The sequence below is a fragment of the Anomaloglossus baeobatrachus genome, chromosome 2 (assembly GCF_048569485.1).
Source record: "Anomaloglossus baeobatrachus isolate aAnoBae1 chromosome 2, aAnoBae1.hap1, whole genome shotgun sequence".
Taxonomy (NCBI): domain Eukaryota; kingdom Metazoa; phylum Chordata; class Amphibia; order Anura; family Aromobatidae; genus Anomaloglossus; species Anomaloglossus baeobatrachus.
In genome coordinates, this window is record NC_134354.1 from 764,898,212 (window position 1) to 764,916,042 (window position 17,831).

At 49.4% G+C, this 17,831-nt stretch overlaps 1 protein-coding gene across 1 annotated transcript in view; it reads left to right on the top strand.

Annotated features, from left to right (window-relative positions):
- The window catches only part of USP35 (ubiquitin specific peptidase 35), a 58,630-nt gene extending 48,501 nt beyond the window's left edge, over nt 1-10,129 (top strand). Inside the window, exon 10 of the mRNA XM_075337512.1 lies at nt 9,589-10,129. Within this exon, the coding sequence (XP_075193627.1) occupies nt 9,589-9,756 (168 nt within the window). The 3' untranslated portion in view covers nt 9,757-10,129. The remainder of the gene's footprint in view (nt 1-9,588) is intronic.
- Nucleotides 10,130-17,831: the final 7,702 nt, after the last annotated feature.

Genomic DNA, 17,831 nt, shown 5'->3' on the forward strand with positions numbered 1-17,831 from the left:
TAGGCCATCATCAATTCAATACGAATCAACACCTTGCATACAGAAATGCTATGATATGAAACCCATGACCCCCCCCCCCCAAAAAACATTGAATGCTGGTCACGCATATGGTGCTCATTTAACTTTGATGCTCAAAGTGGCCCCCGTCATCTGCAATGCACATCTGGCCTCTGGACAGCATACTGTATCTTGCTGCACGCTGTGCAATATGGTAGGTGACACGTTTGCACAAGCCTCTGTGATACGTCGTCGTAGGTCCTGCAGTGTTGGTGGAGGGGTCGCATACACCTGCTGTTTGATGTGACCTCACAGAAAGACGTCCAATGGGGTCAGGTCAGGTGAGCGTGGAGGCCACACAGCCACCACACCCAATGACTTGTAGGAAGGTCTCCATGAGGTATCGCTTCACGTCCGCAGCCTTGTGAGTTTTACACGTTCTAATCATAGCATTTCTGTATGCAAGGTGTCGATTCGTATTGAATTGATGATGCCCTACAACTTTGTGGTTCACGTTTTTTCTCTACCTCGTTCCGTTTTCGAAATAAAAATGCTAACTCCGTTGTTTTCCACCAGGTGGCGCTATAGGCGGTTTCATTGCGTAGCGCATGGCTACTTTACTATACCTAGACACCACTTCTATGCCTATAGCTGCCGTCGTTCTCAAGTTAATGGCGGTGGACAGGCTTTGGGTGGACACACTGTATATAATAGTCACTATACTGGTGGACACAGACAGAAAAGGGCCCCTGTGCAAGAACAATATATAGGCCCTTTTCAGCCTAATAACTCATCAAAATGCACAATTCCACCTGATTTGGAGGTAGAAATGGATTCCCATTACCTCTTGGGCCACTGTGTAGCCGCACAGGTTGCAACAATGATATGTCCGCCCCTGGGTCAGTGTACAGTTTGTATAGCCGTGTCATTTGAGTGTCCTCTAATTAACTCCACACACAGCCATTAATGTCTAAACCACTGGCAACAAAAGTGAGTACACCCCTAAGTGAAAAGAGCCAAATACTGCTCAATTAGCCATTTTCACACTCTGTTGTCATGTGACTCAATATTGTTACAAGGTCTCCGGTGTGACTGAAGGAGCAGGTGTGTTACATTTGGTGTTATCGCTCACACATTCTCTCATACTGGTCACTGGAAGATCAACATGGCTCCTCATGGCAAAGAATTCTCTGAGGATCTGCACAAAAGAATTGTTGCTCTACATAAAGATGGCCAAGGCTATAAGAAGATTGCCCACACCCTGACCCTGAGCCGCAGCATGGTGGCCTAGACCATACAGCAGTATAACAATACAGGATCCACGCAGAACAGGCCTCACCATGGTCGACCACAGAAGTTGAGTGCACATGCTCAGCGTCATATCCAGAGCTTGTCTTTTCAGAAAAGACGTACGAATGCTGCTAGCATTGTAGCAGAGGTTACAGGGGTGGGGGGGGGGGGTAATCTGCCTGTCAGTGCGCAGATCATACACCACACACTGCAGAGATTACAGGGGTGGGGGGGTCCGCCTGTCAGTGCTCAGACCATACACAACACAATGCATCAAATTGGTCTGCATGGCTGTCGTCCCAGAAGGAAGCCGCTTCAAAAGATAATGCATGAAAAAGCCCACAAACAGTTTGCTGAAGACAAGCAGAGTAAAGACAGGGATTACTGGCACTGTCCTGTGGTCTGATGAGACCAAGATAAACTTACTTGGTTTAGATGGTGTCAAGCATGTGTGGCAGCAACCAGGTGAGAAGGACAAAGACAAGTGTGTCCTGCCTACAGTCAGACATGGTGGACTGAGTGTTATGGTTTGGGGCTGCATGAGTGCTGCTGGCTGTGGGGGCTACAGTTCATTGAGGGAACCATGAATGACCACATGTCCAGTGACCTACTGAAGCAGAGCGCGATCCCCTCCCTTCATATTCCAACATAACGACCCCAAACATCTCCAAGACGACCACTGCCTCACTAAAGAAACTGAGGGTAAAGGTGCTGGACCGGCCAAGCGTCTCCAGACCTAAACTCTATTGAGCATTTGTGGGGTCTCCTCGAACATAAGGTGGAGAAACGCAAGGTCTGTAACATCCACCAGCTCCGTGATGTCATCATGGAGGATGGAAGAGGATCCAGCAGCTCCTGTGAAGCTCTAGTGACCTCCATGCCCAAGAGCGTTAAGGCAGTGCTGGAAAATAATGGTGGCCCCACAAAATATTCACACCTTGGGCACAATTTGTCTTTTTCACTTATGGGTGTACTCACTTTTATTGTCAGCGGTTTAGACATTAATGGCTGTGTGTTGAATTATTTAGAGGGCAGAAAATTTACCCTGTTATACAAGCTGCACACTGACACTGTACATTGTATCACAGGGTCAGATCTTCAGTGTTATTCCATGAAAAGATATGATAAATATTTACAAAAATGTGTGTAAGGGTTGTACTCACTTTTGTGATATATGGTCAGTGTAAAAAATATTCAGCATAAACCTGCAATTTATAATTGCAGTTTCTGCTCATTCTGGGCTTAGGATTACAGTGGGCGGAGCTAATCATGATGGACAGAAGCTCTCACTTATAAACCTGCAGACAGATGGCTGTCAATCACTGATTAGAACCACCCACTGGACTTGTAAATATAGAAAAAACGGATGTAAATGATCTCTTTACTTTCAGACCAGTCGATCTCTTTTAGTAGATAACATTTATAAAGTGTTATTTGGAATTCATATTTATTATATTATTGTTTTACCTTCAAAAAAATCTCCCTTAATTGCAGCTGCTGTTTCTTATCTATATTATTGGCTGTCTACTGTCTTTTGTTTAGTTTAATCAGATTGTAATAGCAGAGATACCAAGATGGAGCAAAGGAAGTGAGGACGGGCCTTTATCTCTGAACAGGAAGTGGGGAGGGCCTTTATCTCTGAACAGGAAGTGGGGGCGGGCCTTTATCTCTGAACAGGAAGTGGGGCGGGCCTTTTTCTCTGTACAGGAAGTGGGGGCGGGCCTTTATCTCTAAACAAGAAGTGGGGCGGGCTTTTATCTCTGTACAGGAAGTGGGGCGGGCCTTTTTCTCTGATCAGAATGTGGGGTGCAGGCCTTTATTTCACCACAGGAAGTGGTGGCGAGCCTTTATTTCACCACAGGAAGTGGTGGTGAGCCTTTATTTCACCACAGGAAGTGGTGGCGAGCCTTTATTTTACCACAGGAAGTGGTGGCGAGCCTTTATTTCACCACAGGAAGTGAGGACAGATCTTCCCTGTACAGAAAGTGGTAGAGGGTCATCATTTCTCTACAGGAAGTTGGGATGGGTCTTTGTCTCTCTACAGGAAGTGGGGATGGGTCTTTGTCTCTTTACAGGAAGTGAGGATGGGTCTTTATCTCTCTATAGGAAGTGGGAATGGGAATTTATCTCTACAGGAAGTGGCGGTGGGTCTTTAGCTCTCTACAGGAAGTGGGGTCAGGTCTTTCTCTACAGGAAGTGGAGGCAGGTCTTTATCTTTACAGGAAGTGGCGGTGGGTCTTTAGCTCTCTACAGGAAGTGGGGGCAGGTATTTATCTCTCTACAAGAAGTGGAGGTGTCGCAGGCGGGGAGGACACCGCCGCTGCGCGCTCGCTAACGCTCGGGTCCGGTGCTGCTGCGGCTGCTGCTCGGTGGCTCGAGCGGTGGGCCGGATCCGGGGATTCGAGCGGCGCTCCTCGTCCGTGAGTGAAAAGGGTGGTTGGTTTGGGGGATTTAGTCCGTGACGCCACTCATGGGTCGTGGTGAAGATGGACACCACCGCTGCTGGTGACGGGGATCCCGGGAGCGATGGTAGGGAGAAGCTGGGATGTTGTTTTCCCCCTCCGTGGGTAGGGGTCGGTGGTCCCGGGGCCCGGTGATGTGACTGAGAGGCTGGGTTGGTGAGGTGCAGGGTTGCAGGGACAGCGCGGCGCGGTCCCGGATGGCACGGGTGTACTCACTCAGTAAGAGATGCACAAAGTCCTTGGTAAACCAAACGGCTGGATGGACGGGTCCCGCAGCCGGCTGCAGTGTCTCTCCCCGGACAGGTGATGGCGGCTGTCTTTCCCTGCACCTTGATGTACTTGATTGACTACTATGGATCCCCAACGGTAGTCCGCTCCCCGGTGTATGGATGCCGGAGGAGCCCGTTTGCCCGCAGGCGCTGGCCCTTGGGTCTCTAGGCTTAGGCGGTAGCTGTATACCCTCACGGTGTGGGTGGTTGCCTTCTATCGGGTCTTTGGCTGTTCGGAAACCCCTGGGGTTCCGGTCACACTCGGATTTGACTATTGTCGGCGGCTCCAAGCCTGGTCGGGATCCCATGGCCCTGCCTGTGTGTGCTGGCTTCACATCGCTCCCCGGTCGGTACTGGCGGGCCAACGCCCGACCCCGGTCCTACGGTTCCGCGTTGCTTCACCACTCCTGTAGACGGCCACCACCGTCTGCCAACCTTGCTGTCAGTGCCTGGGCCACAAACCCAGACACTCAAGTGCTTGCTCTTCTCACTTCAAACTCCTAAACTGTTCTGCCACTTTTCCCACCTCCAGGCCTGTGAACTCCTCGGTGGGTGGGGCCAACTGCTTGGCTCCGCCCCACCTGGTGTGGACATCAGACTCTGGAGGAGGCAACAAGGGTTTTTGTTTGGCTGGTGTCACTGTCTAATGGGGGTGGGTGTGTTTGAGTGTTATCTGTGACGACCTGGCTAGTCCGGGGCGCCACATTATCCCTTGGTGAAATGCAGACCGTTCACGGTCACCGGTTTTATTTTTTTTTTTCAAAACTGTAAAACATAAATAACATGTAAACATTTCAAACATAAGCATTTTTGTTAGGTCACTTAAACGTTGCACATATAAAAATATTTTTAATACTGACGGACGGACGGATGTCTTCCACTCTCCCACCCAAGCAACCTAGCCCTGATGCTGCCCCTAAGAAGTGGGAAGCACCCCTTGACCCCAGTCCAGGTTCAGGCTGCCCGAGTGGGAACGGGTACGGTTACTCGCACCCGGCTATCACTTCAGGGGACCCCACGTCCAGGGGGACCCCTGACCCCCGGAGGATGGCCACCGGTCCTGGTGGTGGCCGGGCCCCAGCCTGCTCTGCTGCGAGCCCTTCCTCCAGTCTTCCTCTCCGGAGGCGGGAACAGTTTCCATCCCATAAAACTATTTACAAACCCACAAGTTCGTGGGTGGCCTGCCAGTTCTCGGCCATGTCCATGAGTAGTTCCTCATGTGGGTGGTAAACACAGAGAGTCCCTCCGGGGACAACTTGCCAGCAACGGCCGGAATAATCAAGTAGACAATCAGGTGAAGAACTCGGTTGATTTTTGGCATTCACTTAAACTGCTGGGGGTCCCAACGGGGAACAACTTGCTTGCAACGGAGGACCGCTGCCTTTACTGGAGATCACCATCGCCACTTACTTCCTCCGGATCCGCCCTAGGACTGTATGGCGGAGGAGGTGACTGGGGTTGCTCGTGGTCATCATGGCTCACCCTTCTCTGGACATCCAGAGCGAACCAGCCCCTCTCTCCCAGGTGGCAGGTATATGTGACCAACTCTCCCGCACAGAGGTCATGCTCCGGATGGCCCTGGGGCAGCCGGCTGTGCACATCTCGCCTGGAGAAGAACGCCTCGACCCCCAGGCTTGGCTCGTGAATAAACCCCCATCCACGCCGGGGGTAGAACTGCCGGACTTGACCTTCAAAGATCGGGCCCCAAGCTTCGGGAGAGGCTCTCCGGAGAGCGTCCTTTGCCTCTACGGTGCGGGCCAGGATAGCAACCTTCTCTTTCTCCCGGGCCTCTGTCTCCCGGCCCATCAGGCTTGGCTGCCGCTCCCAACATGGCAGTTCCTCCAGTGCGGGGGTTGGGCCCAGCTGGTACCCCCCGATGCGGGCCACAACCGGCACCTTCTGGTTAGGGGGGCACCGCTGTGTCGAGGCCTGCTTTGCTGCCTTGCAGCGGCAACCCTCCGCGGCCTCAGCCGAGGCCTGGAGTTTGGGAGCGGTCAGCGTCACCTTCCGGGCTTGAGACGGGCTACCCTCCACCTCTGTACTGGCCGGGCGGACTGCCGGGGCCTCTTCGGGTGCGGCCGCCTCCGGGCTGGATGGCTCCCTTTGGGGAGCGGGCACCCTCCAGGTGAGCGGGGTCGGGGCTGGCCAGGCAAGCTGTCGTTCGCGGGCAGCACCTGCAGGTGTATCTTCGCAGGCGGGAGTGATGTCATCTGTTGTCGGGTTCGGGAGCAGCGGGCCGGCCAGTGGGGTGGCGCCGACCAATAAGGGCAGCGGGGAACGCAGCTGGCTGAGCGACGGCAGACCGGGCCCCCCGGCCGCAGCGACCGGTCCCTCCGGGACACAGGGGCGTGGGTCACTCACCCGCTCCTCCGATTCTGCTTTCGCCTCACGGGCCTGCATGGTCATCACCACTTCCACCATTCCAGCCTCTCATTCTTGCACCAAGAGCTGGAGCCGGGTCTGCAGCCTGCGGCTTAACTGGGCCACCCGAGCCTCCACCCACGCCGCTGTTCCGGGCGTGGGCCTGCTGGACGGTACGGACATCCTACTTGCTCGGCCTCCAGGAACGGGATATCTTGCAGAGTCCTGGCGCTGGCGTCCCCGCTTTCTATAGCCTCGGCTACATTAGGCAGACACACACCCGCCCCCCCCTTGGTTCTCTTCAGCACTTCCGTTTGTTGGGGGCGGGGCTTCGCTTTCGCGCCTTTCCTGCTCGGAGAAGACGCTCGAGCTGGAGATTTTCGCGCCAAGATGGCGGCGCTTCAAAATTTTCGGCCGGACACCGCCGGCGGAGATCACAAGGCGCACTTCTACTGGTAAGTAGATGGGTTCACTCCTGTTCGTGACGCCAAGTTGTCGCGGGCGGGGAGGACGCCGCCGCTGCCCGCTCGCTAACGCTCGGCTCCGGCGCTGCGGCGGCTGCTGCTCGGTGGCTCGAGCGGTGGGCCGGATCCGGGGACTCGAGCGGCGCTCCTCGCCCGTGAGTGAAAAGGGTGGTTGGTTTGGGGGATTTAGTTTGTGACGCCACCCACGGGTCGTGGTGAAGATGGGCACCACCGCTGCTGGTGACGGGGATCCCGGGAGCGATGGTAGGGAGCAGCTGGGATGTTGTTTTCCCCCTCCATTGGTAGGGGTCGGTGGTCCCGGGGCCCGGTGATGTGACGGGGAGGCTGGGTTGGTGAGGTGCAGGGACAGCGCGGCGCGGTCCCGGATGGCACGGGTGTACTCACTCAGTAAGAGATGCACAAAGTCCTCGGTAAACCAAACGGCTGGATGGACGGGTCCCGCAGCCGGCTGCAGTGTCTCTTCCCGGACAGGTGATGGCGGCTGTCTTTCCCTGCACCTTGATGTACTTGATTGACTACTATGGATCCCCAACGGTAGTCCGCTCCCCGGTGTATGGATGCCGGAGGAGCCCGTTTGCCCGCAGGCGCTGGCCCTTGGGTCTCTAGCCTTAGGCGGTAGCTGTATACCCTCACGGTGTGGGCGGTTGCCTTCTATCGGGTCTTTGGCTGTTCGGAAACCCCTGGGGTTCCGGTCACACTCGGATTTGACTATTGTCGGCAGCTCCAAGCCTGGTCGGAATCCCATGGCCCTGCCTGTGTGTGCTGGCTTCACTTCGCTCCCCGGTCGGTACTAGCGGGCCAACGCCCGACCCCGGTCCTACGGTTCCGCGTTGCTTCACCACTCCTGCAGGCGGCCACCACCGTCTGCCAACCTTGCTGTCAGTGCCTGGGCCACAAACCCAGACACCCAAGTGCTTGCTCCTCTCACTTCAAACTCCTAAACTGTTCTGCCACTTTTCCCGCCTCCAGGACTGTGAACTCCTCGGTGGGTGGGGCCAACCGCTTGGCTCCGCCCCACCTGGTGTGGACATCAGACTTTGGAAGAGGCAACAAGCGTTTTTGTTTGGCTGGTGTCACTGTCTAATGGGGCTGGGGTTGTTTGAGTGTTATCTGTGACGACCAGGCTAGTCCAGGGCGCCACAGAGGCAGGTCTTTATCTCTCTACAGGAAGTGGCGGTGGGTCTTTAGCTCTCTACAGGAAGTGGGGATGGGTCTTTATCTCTTTACAGGAAGTGGGGTAGGTCTTTATCTTTACAGAAAGTGGAGGCTGTTAGGACCAGGTGGACGGGTAGGCCCAGGAGGTGGATCCGCTGGGCTGAACACCTCACCGAGGGCAAGGTGCCCGGTAGCCGGAGCACTACGGGTAGCAGGACAGTCCGTTCAGAGTAGTGGAGTGAAGAAGTCCCTGGGACCACGGAGTCTCTGAAGGTAGTCCGGGTGACGGAGCTCAGGTTCGGAGGCCGAGATGATGTCAGGCAGAATCCGGAACCAACGGAGCGAGGAGGTGGGTCACCACACGGATCCAGGGATCGGAGATGGTATGGACTGACGAGATGGCGGACAGTCACCGTTCGGGGTTCGGGAATCGTCAGGACCGGTTGGCGAGACAGGAGCGACTCTACAAGAGAGATAGGTAAGTATGGAACAAGACACAGGGAGACCTGACTCCTAGCTTAGCAAACACGAAGAACAGGCCCCGCCCACTTGGAAAGGATCCCCCTATATACCCTGTACCTGATTCTTCAATATCCTGTTGGAGGACACTGGCCCTTTAAGAGAGGGTCAATGACCGCGCGCGCGCCCTAATGCGCATGCGCGAGGCCCGGGTGCCAGAAGCCAGAGCAGGAAGCGGTGCACAGGAGGCAGGAGTGCCGGGCTGGCTCAGCGTTGCCGACGGGCGCCGGGAGCGGGGACCGGGCTGCCTGGAGACCGCAGGTGATGGGGCATGGAGGCTGTGGAGCGGGGGACCGGGAAGCATGGCACGGGAGCGACGGAGCGTGATATGAGAGCGGGGAAGCGTGGCAGGGGAGCCGGTGAGCAAGGCAGGGGAGCCGGGGAGCATGGCAGGGGAGCCGGGAAGCATGGCAGGGGAGCCGGGGAGCATGGCAGGGGAGCCGGGAAGCATGGCAGAGGAGCCGGGGAGCGTGACAGAGGCAGGTCTTTATCTTTACAGGAAGTCGACGCAGGTCTTTATCTTAACAGGAAGTGGAGGCAGGTCTTTTATCTCTCTACAGGAAGTAAGGCAGGTCTATATCTTTACAGGAAGTGGGGATGGGTCTTTATCTCTCTACAGGAAATGGGGGCAGGTCTTTATCTATCTGTAGGAAGTACACAAGCCATCCATCGGACAGTGACAGGCAACAATGCATGCTGGGATAAAGCAGTCCCAGCATCTATAGTGCTGGCAGGAAGCTCATAAATAGGAATCACCCAAAGAAAGATAGCGGATAGAAAATTATAGAGCATGAGATTCAGGAGCGTTCTTGAACAAATTACTCTGGCATATGCCACAAAAGCCGTTGTCCCTTATTGTGGGGGATGAGGGAAGCAAGTCAGGAGTTTTTTTGGCACGGTAGGGCAGTGGTTCCGGCCTCACATGCTCACAAGCCTAAGCTCTGGGCTTAGGTTCCTAAACCAGGGAGATGAGGATGAGCACGGATAATGATTTTTGTACTGACTTATGAGCGTGATAAAGAATTAATATATTTCATTTCTACTTAATAGGAGCAAGAAAAGGAGGCGAGGAACAGGGCGGCCTATATCTCTCCACTGCTGAAGTCTCCGCTCTGGTGGCAGGACTTTGACAAGGACAGCGATGATGACGCCTCTGCGGGGGGTCTGGGATCGGCCACTGGGGGGGCCTCCGGCTCCTTTCACGGTCTTGTGTTTTAGAGCTTCCTCCACAAATGTTCTCTATAGTCTACTGCGAGTCGTCAAGATACAGAACGGAGATGGCTACAGGAAAACGCAATATTAGGCTTTCCCTATGATTAGAAAAAAAAATGGCTGCCTTCCTCCAAAAATAGCGCCACATATGTTTAGGGGTTATGTCTGGTATTGCAGCTTGGCTTCATTGAGAAAAATGCTGTAGAGCTGCAGTACCTCACCCAGTCTGTGGGCAGGGGTGGCGCTGTTTTTTTTGGAAGAAGCCCTTTTAAAGCATGCCATTATCCCACCCCTCACAAAAAACTATACAGAATTTTTTTTTCAGCACACAGCTTTAAGTGCAATGCTCTCAGATACAATAAACGCAGTCTACCCATCACATGCTTCTTCTCATTCCCCCCCCCCCCCCCCCCCGGAATGCCAAATCTCTTGTATAGACATATAGGGAAAATCTCAAGTCTTGTTCTCCGGTCTTAAAGTTTGGCAATGCCATTGTTACGTAAGAAATGGCGACTGATTGCGGAACGTTTGGCGCTTTTACACTTGTAATTACTGGAACTTCCAACAGAAAATCACATGTAAAGTGCAACTCCACGGAAGCTGGGGAAGATTTGGGTCCAGATTCATCAATGGCAGTATGTACAGTCATTTTTCGGTCTTATCTTTGTTTTCACTGGTGGGTTCTGCGCAAAGTTTGTCAAAATGTTCCACGAAATTTGATTAATTTAGTGTAAATTAAGAGGGGTTTTTATTGCCCCTTTCCAGAGTAAGATGTGGCATAATCATTTTAATAAGCTTGAATGCCACCACTGTGTCCCCAACATATTATAATACCCCCCAATACACCAGAAAGCCCGAACTGTGCCCCCCAATACAGCATGATGCCTCAATAGTGTCCATAATACAGTATGAAGCTCATACAGTGCCCCCCAGTACGAAGGGCTGCTAAGTCTTTGGCTTTGTGATCTTTGACATATTGCATTTATGCAGCGTTCTACGAAGGGCTGCTGATAAGTCTTTGGCTTTGTGATTTTTTTTTATTTCTATGGTAACGAATGTTACATCATATGAAAGCCTTATGTGTCTCATATATGTTTTAAAAATGTTGTGTTTGTTGCTTATGGAAAGAGTGTTCTACGCACGCGGGAAAACAAAATGTTGGAGTTTAATGCGATATTCACAGCAACTGAGAGCAGAGGAGGGATAAAATTCTTGTTTCTGCAAGGAAAGTCCGTGAAGGATATTCATGGTGATATGTCGCAGACATTGGGGGATCAATACCCTTCATATTCCACAGTTAAGAACTGGGTTGCCAAATTTAAAACGGGCCACTTCAGCCCCAATGATGAGGAACGTTCTGGACGACCGAGAGGGGTTGTTTATCCAGAGATGGTCGATGCTGCGCAGAACCTCATACTGGAGAATCCATGAATTTCAGCTAAAGCAATAGCAGACATCATGGGGATTTCCCGTGAACATGTTTGTGTCATTATCCATGGACATTTGGACATGAGGAAGCGATCTGCAAAGTGGATCCCCAAATGTTTGACCACAGATCAGAGAAGCTGCAAGTGAAAACTTCCCGGGCCATTTGTCAGCGTTTCCAGACTGATAAGAACTTTCTGGATCGACTGGTCACTATGGATGAGACCTGGATTTATTTGTATGACCCTGAAAACAAGGAGCAGTCAAAAGAGTGGAGGCACAGAGGTTGTCGTCGTCTAAAGAAGTTCAGGGTGCAAAAATCAGCTACTAAGTTTATGACGTCTGTGTTTTGGGATAAGAAGGACGTGCTGCTAGTGGACTACCTTCAAAAGGGTTCCACAATTAATGCAAGGTATTACATTGAACTTTTGGACCAATTGAAGGCAGCTCTGAAGGCCAAAAGACGCACCAAGCTGTCCAAAGTCCAAAGGAATCTTGTTCCTGCAAGACAACGCCTCCGCTCACACTGCACAAGCGACCACAGCAAATCTGGCAGAGCTGGGCTTCCAGCTGGTTCACCACCCATCTTATTCACCAGATCTAGCTCCCTCCAACTATCATCTGTTTCCAAACCTGAAGAAACACCTCAAGGGCACCAAATTTCACACCATTTCTGATGCCATGGCTGCTACAGATGCCTGGTTTGAGGCACAACTGAAATCCTTCTTTTTCTTAGGCTTACAGAACTTGGAATACCGATGTAAGAAGTGTGTTGACATCAGTGGAGAGTATGTGGAATAAATGTAAAGTTTCATCATCCTATCTCGTTTCTTTCTGGGTAAAGCCAAAGACTTATCAGCAGCTCCTCGTACATCATGGTGTCCCTATCATGTCCCCCAATACAGTATTATACCAGATAGTGCCCTTTTGTAAAGTCTGTTGCCCCAACACTGCCCATAATACAGTATGAAGTCCTTACAGTGCCCCCCATACAGAATGCTGCTCCAACAGTACCCCCAATACAGTATGAAGCTTATAGATTGCCCCCTCAAAACAGTATGAAGCTCGTACAGGGCCGCCCCCTCCAATACAGTATGAAGCCCATAGATAGCTCCCCAACACACTATGGTGTCCCCATTTCCTCCAATACAGTATGATGCCTCAACAGTGCCCTGATATATGCCCCTATAACAGGGATAGGGAACCTTTTTTCTGCCGGGGGCCATTTGGAACTACCACCCTTCAGGGCCTGCACAAAAAGATAAACTTGAAAATCACCCTGCTATATTTGGTCAAACAATTAACTCACCCTTAATGTGGTGGGTGGAGCTGCTTCTCTTTGCTGCGGCTGTAATATTAGGTGATATTGATCATGTTGCTTCTCATAACTGCTTTTCCAGGTTTGTCTCCTTCTGGAGAGGCTGGGGGCATAGATATCACAGGAGACGCTGGGGCATACACATCACAGGAGACACTGGAGTGCATAAATTACAGGAGATGCTGTGGGTATACACATCACAGGAGGGGCTGGGGGCATATACATCACCGGAGAGGCTGGGGGCATATCCATCACAGGAAGGGCATATCCATCACAGGAGGGGCTGGGGGCATATACATCACTGGGGCACACAGACAGCACTGGGGGAGTACTGACAGCACTGGCAATGGAATAGACAGCATTGGGTGGCACTATGGGGGGCACAGACAGGACTGGCAGACAAGGACAGCACTGGAAGTGGCACAGAGCGCTGGGGGGCACGGACAGTACTAGTGGAGCATAGCTATCACCAGGGGGGCACATACAGCACCGGCAGGCACAGCACTGGGAGGTGGCGGCACACAGCACTAGTGGGGCACAGGCAGCATTGGGGGGAACGAATAGGACTGGGGGTCACAGGCAGTACTGGGGGCATAGACAGCACTGGGGGGGCACAGACAACTGGGGTTCACAGCACTGAGGAGGTACACAGCACTTGGGGTGGCACACAGCACTGGGGGTAACACAGCCCTGAGGGATGGTGCACACACAGTACTAGAGGGTACACAGCACTGGGGGAGGACAGCACTGGGTTGCGGACTCAAAGCACCAGTCCAGGAAGTATGTATAACAGGGAGGCCGGAAAAGCTGCTGCTCCTCTTCTTCTGTAAGCCGTGAGCACGCTGGCACAGGCCAGAGTAAGGACCTTATGGTATGTGCAGCGTGAGAACCTCATGGTATGCGCACACAGCGTTTAGTCCACAGGCGCATCGGGATTTAAAGGGCCGGCAACCGGCAAGACCGCAACTGCCACCCAAGCACTGAGGACCCGGGAATGTGCCGCAGAAAAAAGCCAGAGGTTTCCCACTCCTGCACTATGATATCCTCAATACAGTTTGATGCCTATACATTCTGATGCTACCACAATTACCCCAATACAAAATGATGCCCCCACAACAATCCAGACAAAACCTAAGATAAATAAAATCAAAATATACCCTGCTGCAAATACTAACAGTACATGTAAATAGGGTACATTTTTAGCAATTTTTTATTATTATAATTAAAAAGCATAAATGCCTCAAACATGACAAGCTGTACCCCAATCAGGACAGTCCTACCATAGTATTAAAACCTCACCATGTGTCAGACGACCTCAATGCAGACGGGAAAGAGCCGGATCGGATCCCGACTGCTCAGACACCTCCCCATGGGAAGATATACACTACTCTGTCCTCCTCCTCCTCCTGGACCTGTCCTCTGCCTTCGACACAGTAGCACACAGGTAGAAGAAAAGACCGGGTTTATGCCGCGCTAAAAACCACTGATGCGTGTAAATTAAAAGATTTCCTTTTTATTGGACAGTTCCTACGCGTTTCAGAGACATCCGTCTCCTTCCTCAGGAAAATAAATCATAAATCATATTACAGCAAGGCCGCTTGGACCTATATATAAGGAGCAAACAGCCATGTATGCATTAAGGACTGCCTGTATGACTCAGAGCTGATGACTCAGAGCCACATGGTAAAGAAGAAGAAAAAAAAAAAAAAAAAAAAAAAGGAAGGAAGAGAAGAAAAAAAAAAAAGAGAGAAGAAGGAACGATCGTGAATAACAGAAAAAAAGTGTCTGGAACAGCATGATCCCAAGAAACATGGATAATTCCAACAAAGGGAATACTGAAAAAATAAATAAATGAATGAATAAAGACATGGAAACACTTGTTCCTCATGTTATTTAATAAAGTCAGGGGGGAAGAGATGTGAGGGATGTGTTTAAGATGGTGTGCGAACCTATGAAGTATAGGTGAATTTTATGGTGTTTAGTCCTCTACTCTACATGGGGATATAGAGATTGTGAGTGAAAATTCAAAACAATGTGTAAAAAAGTATATATATAGAACTATATATGGGGATACAGCGATCGTGAGTGAATATCCAGAGGGACGTGAAAAAAATCTTTTTATATTTATTTATTTATATATAAAACTATAAAGAATGAGGAATAGAACTGCAAGGGCACTGCGATTGAAAATTATTTTGATTAAAATTTTTTATGATGTCTGACAATGACAAAAAAAGCGGGCTCAGTAAGGAAACCACTAAAAAGAGGGGGGGGGACATTTATATATAAAAATGACGTCCAGGGATTTTTACTTTCTAATGCTTAGTATGCATTCTATTTTTGTAAAGGAGACATGCTCCGGTAATAAGAGAGTGCAGAAAAAAAAAAAAAAACTAGGGCACCTGCACGATAGAGGTGATACAACCCTTTTTTCTTTTTTGTTTGTGCCTGTGCCCTGCTCGGACTCCTCTATTGTATTTTTTCGCTTTTTGGTGGATCTTGGTATCAGAAAAGCCGTAATTGTCCCCCCTCTCTGCTCTTGGCTCCCCTTCCTACAGCACAGATTGCAGCACAGAGTGCAGTACAGGATACGGTCGCTGCACCTGACAGGCCTATGGGTAACGACATACCATAGATAATTCCAATAAAGTAACACCTTTGGTACCCTTTTTGCCCCCAGCCAAGAGCCAGAGAGGGGGGACAATTACGGATTTTCTGATACCAAGATCCACCAAAAAGCGAAAAAATACAATAGAGGAGTCCGAGCAGGGCACAGGCACAAACAAAAAAGAAAAAAGGGTTGCCTAACCAATGAATCTGGTATCAATAGGCCCACCACTAATATTTTTAACTTTTCGGATTATGTTTTAAACGAAGGAGAATTAAGGGTACTTAATAAAGGTCTTTCATTTTGCCCATCCTATAAATCCAAGGATTTTGATATATTTCTGGACGTACAGAGCTATATAAGAAAGCTCACCCTAAAGAGGCACTTTCTATTGAAAGGGGATGCTACCCCCGCCCCTATAGAAGAACCAGACCCCTTTTGTCACACTATGGTTAAACCAAAATCCAGATTTTATCCCACAGAAAGTAAGGGGCATTTTATCAAAACCTTCAGCGATTTAATATCAGCAGATCTAAAGGAGGTAATGAACAGTAGAAGGAAACTCAAATATAACCTCTCAAATGCTGAAAGAACAGCCCTGAATGATCTCAAGAAAAATCCTGATATAGTCATACGGGCGGCTGACAAGGGGGGGGGGGATTGTAATCCAAAATAGAACTGATTACCTTAAAGAGGCGTCCAGAATATTATCTGATCCCTTGTACTATGAGACAGTAGATAAAAATTGCTATGAATCAGCTATTTCAGCCTATAAGATCTTGATACAAAAAGCAGTGGATTTAAATATTTTAAACTCATCTGAAAAGAGATTTCTACAAGTAAAGGACCCCAGTATGGCATTTTTCTACCACCTTCCCAAAATCCATAAAAGTCTGGTAAATCCCCCGGGGAGGCCCATAATATCTGGTATAGATTCCCTGACGGCTAATTTAGCAAATTATATTGACCAAATCATGCAACCACATGTCTCCAGTTTAAATAGCCACCTTTGGGATTCAGCCCATCTCATTGACCTTATAAAGGATATACCATGGAAGGATTCCTACACATTTCTTACTATTGATGTAGCATCCCTGTATTCTAATATTCACCATCACCTAGGACTTTTTTGTTTCTCATATTTTCTTGAGAACGACAGCAGAATCCCACAACCCCAAAAAGATTTTTTAGTGGAGGGAATGAGCTTCATTCTCAATAATAATTTTTTCACTTTTGGTGGCAATCTGTATCACCAGTGCCTTGGCACAGCCATGGGCTCGAAAGCAGCTTGTTCATACGCAAATTTATTTATGGGGGTCTTTGAATTATTACACATCGAAAATGGGATTTTTGATAGCAGCATCATAGTCTACAAAAGATTTATAGATGATCTGTTCATCATCTGGGATAGTAAACATAATAATTTAGAATCCTTCCTCAGCACCCTAAATAATAATGATTGGGGCTTGCAATTTGCCCCCACTGTGCATGAAAAGGAGACACACTTCCTGGACCTCACCATATTTCATCAAGACCACAAAATTCTTACAAAAACTTTCTTTAAGAAAGTAGATGCGAACAGTTACATTCACAATCACAGTGAACACTATGCTAAGTGGTTGCACAACATCCCCATAAATCAGTATAAACGGATTAGAAGGAATTGTACCTTAGATGCTGATTTTAAAGAACAGGTTGGGATTTTGAGGGATCGCTTCATTGAGAAGGACTTCCCCAGGTCTTTGATGAAAAAAGCTTACCTAGAAACAGCCAAATTGAAACAAACAGACATGCTGAAACCCAAAAAGACCGCATCTATCTCGGGTACAAGAAGGTTTTTTAATGCTGCTGGAAAGGGCGATTTCTCTGCTAACTTCATCACTACTTACAGCAGTGACAATGTAACCATTAGAAATATTTTTTCCAGACACTGGGGGATATTACTAAGTGACCCCATTCTTAGAAATATGTTACCTGCTCGCCCAGGGGATACTTTTAGAAGGGCGCCGACCATCAAGAATATTATAGCTCCCAGCAGGTTAAAAGCACCTCTGCTGATGAATAAAACAGCTACCATAATTGGCTCCTATAGATGCGGTCTCAAAAATTGTCTCTGTTGTAAAAGTATTTGCCACAAAAGGACCACTTTCTGCTCTCAGGGGGGCTCAGAAAATGTCCCCATCAGAAGTCGTTTAACATGCCAGTCGGACTTTGTTAGATATTTAGTAGACTGTGTGTGCGGGAAACAATATGTAGGAAGGACGAGTCAGGCCCTCCACAATAGGCTAAATTCACATAGGCACAATGTGAAGATAGGCTATATGCTCCACGGACTCTCTAAGCATTGCGCTCTGAAACACAATAAGGGGATGGTTTTTAATATTACACCAATAGCGCAGATAGCCCCAAATGCCCCCAATAGAATGGAAACCCTGAGCAGAAAGGAGACCTTTTGGATCAACAAACTAAATACATTAAAACCCTTTGGTCTAAATGAGGTCACTGACTTGTTTTATTAATCGTTTTTATCCCCCATCAGTTATGAAGTACCCTTTTATCTGGTTTTATATAGTGGCTTGGCCGTTGTTTTTATATCTAGTGCTAACAAACTTTTTACTCATTTATTGTGTTTTATTGAATTAATATTGTATGTATTTTTATATTGACACTGTCCTATATATATCTACAATAAGTATAGTCTTATTGTTTTACCATTTATTATTTATTGCG